The sequence below is a fragment of the Geospiza fortis genome, unplaced genomic scaffold (genome assembly GCF_000277835.1).
Source record: "Geospiza fortis unplaced genomic scaffold, GeoFor_1.0 scaffold171, whole genome shotgun sequence".
NCBI classification, from domain to species: Eukaryota; Metazoa; Chordata; class Aves; order Passeriformes; family Thraupidae; genus Geospiza; species Geospiza fortis.
This window is the reverse complement of record NW_005054313.1, coordinates 3,809,604-3,815,676: the sequence shown is the minus strand read 5'-3', so window position 1 is coordinate 3,815,676 and position 6,073 is coordinate 3,809,604. Positions and strand designations below refer to the sequence as shown.

The 6,073-nt window shown below is 43.4% G+C and overlaps 1 protein-coding gene across 1 annotated transcript in view; it reads right to left on the bottom strand.

The window, feature by feature from the left end:
• Nucleotides 1-4,062: 4,062 nt before the first annotated feature.
• FBN1 (fibrillin 1) overlaps nt 4,063-6,073 on the bottom strand; it is a 130,364-nt gene continuing 128,353 nt past the window's right edge. The window contains 1 exon segment of the mRNA XM_031055899.1: nt 4,063-5,341. Within this exon segment, the coding sequence (XP_030911759.1) occupies nt 4,952-5,341 (390 nt within the window). The 3' untranslated portion in view covers nt 4,063-4,951.

Genomic DNA, 6,073 nt, shown 5'->3' with positions numbered 1-6,073 from the left:
TAAACAAACAAACCTGCAGATGTGAGAGCCAAGCCAGGGAGAGGCTGGGCCAGCACTGCTGCCACGTGCATGGGAAAGGTCCAGCCCAAGAAAGGGGAAAAGCCCTTCCTTGTACTTAACAAAGACTTATCACAGCATCACTTTGGCCTGTGATACAGTATCTGTCTAGACTCTTCAGACAAAACCACCTCCATTTCTATGTGCACATATGGGCACGTGTCTAAGCAGGTTGAGGACTCGGCTGCACACCAACAAGCAGCCATGGCGCGCACCGAACTGGCTGGCACCAGCACAGGGCAGCAGCCCAGCTTTGCCAGCACACTCCCACTGGTCAGGCAGCCTGGGCCTCTGCAGACACTTCCTGTCACACAGCACAGTAGAAATAGAAAGGATAGCCCAAAATACAAAAATAAACACTTTGTTGACCTCTCTGGCCCCAAGGTTCCTCTTCTGAACTCAATGGGAAGCTCATAACTGAGAAATTGGCTTGGGTGTGATATTCCTCAAAAGCATTTGTTATGAGGGTGTGAAATATTTGGCAAGTTTTAAGGACAACAGAAGCAGATTGTTGGAATTTGTCAGAGCTGAAGTCATAAATATCTTCAACATTTTTGCTGCACAGAAAGAGGGTCTCATCTTCAGGCAAACCAGAGCACACAGCCTGCTCCTGAGGGATTAGATTTCAAAGCCTCCAGGAGCAGCACCAGCCTTGGCGAATGGGGACCACCTCCACCAGCCTGGCACCAGCAGTGCCTCTGCCTGCTCTGAGAGCAGCCTGGGCATGTCCTGCTCTGTGGGGACAGCTGCTGGTCCCTGCAGCACCTGCCTGGGGACCTGCAAGGGACAATTCAGAAGCACAAAGCACCAGGGCTTGTGCAGAACCAGCACATGTGAGTGAAACAGAACATGCATTGGAGCACTTTGGGCCACTGAATTACTGCAGCATTCTACCCTCTCCCTATTTCTTTCCCTCTTGTTCCTACTGCAACCTCTGCAATCATTCACATTTTCATTTGTGTAAATGATAGCATATTTTGCCCCAAATCACACCTGTCTGCTTGCCCTGTCTTAAGTTCTCACAGCATCCCAAACCAGCACAATCCCACAGGTTAACGTGACATCCCAGACCTGAGTTGCCAATGAGGTTTGCACACAGAGCCCTCCAGGCAGCTCTGTGTAACCACAGGAGCTGCACAGGGGCTGCACAGGTCTCTGCAGGCATCCAATATGCTCAGGCCACAGGCAACAACTAGAAGCTCTGGGATTTTCTGAACACAAGGGTTTTAGCCAAGTGCTAGTCTGCCAAGATTGTGATAACATGAGGGCTTACTCTGGGCAACTACTCTGGTAGGACACTGCCAACCCGGATTTACTGGATTAATCAGGTGTACATCATATCTTGGCCTTAGCTCCTGGCCACTCCTGCAAGCAGAAAAGCTGCAAGATTTGCTCTGGGGAGAGACTGAAGTAGACAAGATCCTGGGTTCAGATGTCCCAGTTTTTTGAAGCTGGTGTGTCCCATTATCTCCTGTCCTACCTGGCACAGTGCAGCTGGGGGGGCACTGAGAGGGGTCACAGCTCCTGCAGCTCCAGCCTCATCCAATGCTGAACTCTGGCTTCCTGTCTGTAACTGAAAAGACAAGATTTTCTCATCACAGTGAAGTGAGAAGCTCTCTTCTCTTCATCTGGTGCCTAGTCAGAAAGTAGCAGCACAACATAGGCTGTTAACCTCGCTGATTTGGGCAGAGACCATCAGGTCCACAAGAGTACTGTGAGGATTTAATGGCTCAAGTGGCCATTCCTTCACAGCCAACATCAATTTTTAAAAGTAGTGAGAAAGCTTTTGTAATGCCAGCACCACCACCTCCAGCTTAGTCTAGAGCAGCAGGTTTGGTGCCTTGTGATGCACTTACCTGTTGTGGTGCTGCTGGCAGGGACTGGCAGTGCCCAACTTGGGCCCAGGAAGGTACAGGCAGCTGCTGAACATGAACTGTGGCACCTTGCTCCAAACAGCTCAGGCCTGTCTGTGCTGAGGAGCCTTGACCTGATTAGCTCTTCCAAAGCACAAAGCTGAACTTGAATCACAGCATAGAATATTTATCTTAGAGAAAACCTGAGTATGACCCTTCAAGACCTGCCATAAGAAAGCAAATACTTGGGGTTCTTTGAAAGTCAGCTTAAAAGAGAGACTGTGGAAACAGTGGTGTTCTGCCAAAATACACGTGGGATGTCAAGTTTACAAGATACTGTTACAACACACAATAAGAGAATGATTTGCTGTGTACAGTAACAAGCCATCTTTGTTAAAATCTGTTAACCAAAAATTAGATTTATTATCCATGCAATCATCTATGCAGAGTCATATGCACAACTGCAGTGGAGGTCAGCCACTCTTATTTCAAATGATTAATCATTTTGTTATTTCCTTGAATTTGAAAAATATCCTTTAATTGCAAGGATACACATTTAGAAAAACCTCTACTTCAGTCTGTCTAGTGTTTAGAGTCATTCTGGGGTCCCACTATGAAATGAAATACAGCAGATTGTTTCAAAATCACACTGCAAGTTACAACCCACTTTTTAATTGCAGGTTGCATGCAATGTTATTGTGCAACCCTTGTGCTTCACTGAGACGCCAAGGAAGCTGCCAATATTCAAACTAACGGAAATGATCATACACATACAGCAACTAAAACCAAGAAACAAAAATTATATATCAGTTAAAGGACATTGCTGCAAAGAGACACATGAATAATGTACAAAAAAAGGTGGATTTTTATGTGCAGATTGGTACAGCACATCTGGGTTTTCCATTTTTAAATGACTTAAAGAGCTACTGTCGAGATTTCTTGTTTCTGAAGCATAGCAAAGGCAATTTGCAGAATGGAGTGGGCAACACTGGGGCTGCTGGAACACAGTCAAAGAACCTTTGGCATCATAAGGTGTTACATGGAGCTTAAATGTAAACCAAGTCTACTGGATAGACTCCTGACAGGTTTTTCTGAAATCGTCCTTCTCAGTTCCTCTCAGTGTTTAGGGGCTGAGAAAAAATACTTAAATGGTACACTTACCTATAAACTATACAGTCATGCACACTGGCACTAAAAATCATCCCCAACCTGCTGATATAGGAGTGCCATTTACAGCTGTAAAGTTCTGATTATATCTTGCCACAGTTATGCAACATATGGAAAAAATACAATGTTCAACATTTTGGCACACTAATAAATAAAATCCAGACACAGTCTATTAAAAATATCAAAGTAATCCTGTGCACAAGCTTGCTTTTTATATATGTTATGCAAATTTGTTATGCAGAAGAAATCACAGAGAGCAATAATACAATTTGGGGTGAATTATAGGAGTACATTTCCTTTCCAAAGCTATTATAGCTCAATACATGTTCCCTCTATCAACTACAGTGCTGTCCCAGCAGCAGTTTCAGTGCTTCTTTCTTCCAGATTTTATAGCATCACACCTCAGGTACAATGTTCTGCCACTGCTGCTAAAAGATACACCATGGCATTTGCACATACAAGTACACCCACATCACTGAATAATTCACTTGATATTAAAACCCATATCTAAAGCTTGTAGTGGTTTCTGGTATTGGATTATTCCTCTGTTATCAGTCTTGGGTTATATGACAGTAACTGTTGAAGTGGGGGTAAAAGAAGGAATATCTTAAGGCAGTTTTAGCAAACAATAGTGGCTTTTTTCAACCTTAACTGTGTTTTCTGTATAATGATTTGACATCCACTTCTGCGTGTTTTGGCTGTCAGATTACTTTTTGACCGGACTACTCAGGTCAAGTCATTGGAAATGTTCTCGCTTCCTTTCTGGAGCCACAGAGGAACTTGAGAGAGGTCCACTGCTGTTCAGATTTGTGAAGGTTTCTGTACTTCTTCTGTTCTTTCTTTGCATGAAGAATGAACAGCAGCAGCTCCCTCAAGGAGGAATCACCTGGACACACAGACAGATACAAAGACAACCCTACAGATAATGCCTGAAGTATAAGAATGCAGCTTATCACACTTTTAGCAAAAACACAAGGCCACAGAATAAACTAAAAAAAAAAACTGTTTTATTGTGACATTTATGACATTGAACCCTTGTTGATATGAATGGCTATGGGTACTCTTGACATGTTACAATATGTCATGGTGTAGGATGGCACTGATTGTCATCTGACTTTTGAGAATGTTTAATGGTCCCTACTGACCTCAGTGCATTTTGGCAAGTCACAGAAACTTTATCATCAGGTTTGTGTATACAGTTAACAAGTAGTTGGTCTTATAAGCACCATTACAAACCCTCACATTAAGGGTATTATTAATCTAGTTTACAAATGCTTCATTGATAAAAATAGCATGATTACAGTATACACACACTTAATTTACATGTAATGTATTATAGGCATAACTGAGATAAACTACTGAGCTAACTTTGGTTGATTGAAGTATTTAGACTGAATAATGGCAATTTTGGCTTCTAAGTTGTGTAAATATTACAGTGCATTTATAAATCTAGGTTGAAAATTTACTAGCACCAAATGGATATCATAAATGGCTGACCTAGTAAGTTGTAGTTGGAGAAGCGAAGTTTAAGAATTACAAAAATAGAGCTGTCCATCCGTTGAAAGCACATTCTTGCACCTCTGCTGAAATGATGACGTGTCTCAGCATCAGTGGCCAACTTCCAATGATAAAAGTCCCAGTTTTCAAGATTCAACATATCAAGGTAGCTCAGCTACACGTAAAAGCCTGAGGAAGTGGTAGTTTTGAGCTCACGTATTCATCCTGTACCTTGTTTATGTAATAATACGATAGTGCTTGTTCATACAAATGTACTCATGTAAGATTGTACCTATGATATGGAGAATCTGATTGGGAGGAATATTCAGTCCTACCTATCTATCTTTGGTTTAATTATTTGGTCTTTGGTTGATGAATTAATGAAGCAATATCTGAATTTTCATTTTCAGGTTATCTCCCAGCTCACCACTGAGGTAGTCTTTGTCATGTTTCGCTTCAAGCTGGTTAAGTTCCTTCTTTTTATAGAGTGGAATACTACTGATTTGTAATGAATAATTTCCAGGCATTGGCTTCTTCTTTGTGAAATGAAGGTAACTTATCCCGTCCTTCTTATTGATTCTAAAGAAACCATCTTCATTTCCGGAGTCAATTAAGTATCGGTTATGGTTTGTCAGTGTTGTGAGGGCAGGGAGCAGCTCCAGGATGCGATCTTTGTTACTCAGATCTGAGATGTTGATGGAGAAGACCGCTGCTTTCTCAATGTCCCAGCTGGCAAGACTGATCGGCGGTTCCAGCTCTTGCTGATCCTGCACAAGAACAAGGGATGTCAGTTGGCTTTGTCAGAGAGCATTTCACATGTGCCTCTGTGTATTTCTTGCCCAGGTCATTCATTACTAATTAGACAATTTTTAGAAGGACGTTCTGTAACAGCCTCTGTCAAATCTACTCTTATGGGCCTAGGACTCCTCAGGATGAAGCACAGAGCTTGTCACCACTGCTATGTGGGTCAGAGGAGCCCGAGGCATGCACTGGAAGTTTTTGTGCACGTGCCTTGCTGCCCGACAGCTGAAGCCCCTGCATGCTGGGAGCCTGCGACCAGACTCCTGCAAAGAGAGCACCCTCCTCCTCTCTGCCAGGGGAGCCACAGGCTGAGAGAACAGCTGTGAAAGAGAGCAGGGTCTGTGAGGGAGCCACAGCATTTCAATGGGGATTTTCTGCTTTGCAAGATTCATTTGGGCGAAGTGTGGAGCCAGGGCAGCCCGCAGGTGCAGCAGAGTGCTGGAAAAGCAGCCTCACCCTTCACCTCTGACTGGGTGGTAACATTTCAGACATGTTCAGCACAAGCTGTAACATTTTCATTTGGAAAGCAAGGGAAGCTCTTTATCACTTCTGAGACAAAAACACTACCTGACATCCAAAACCAGCTTTGGTCTACTTTAGGGTGTAGATTTTCCCTGAGGGGTTGTCTCTTGGCACACATCCTTCTGAGTCCAGCTTTCACAACACAGCCACAAACTCTTTCCACACAGAAAGAGTCA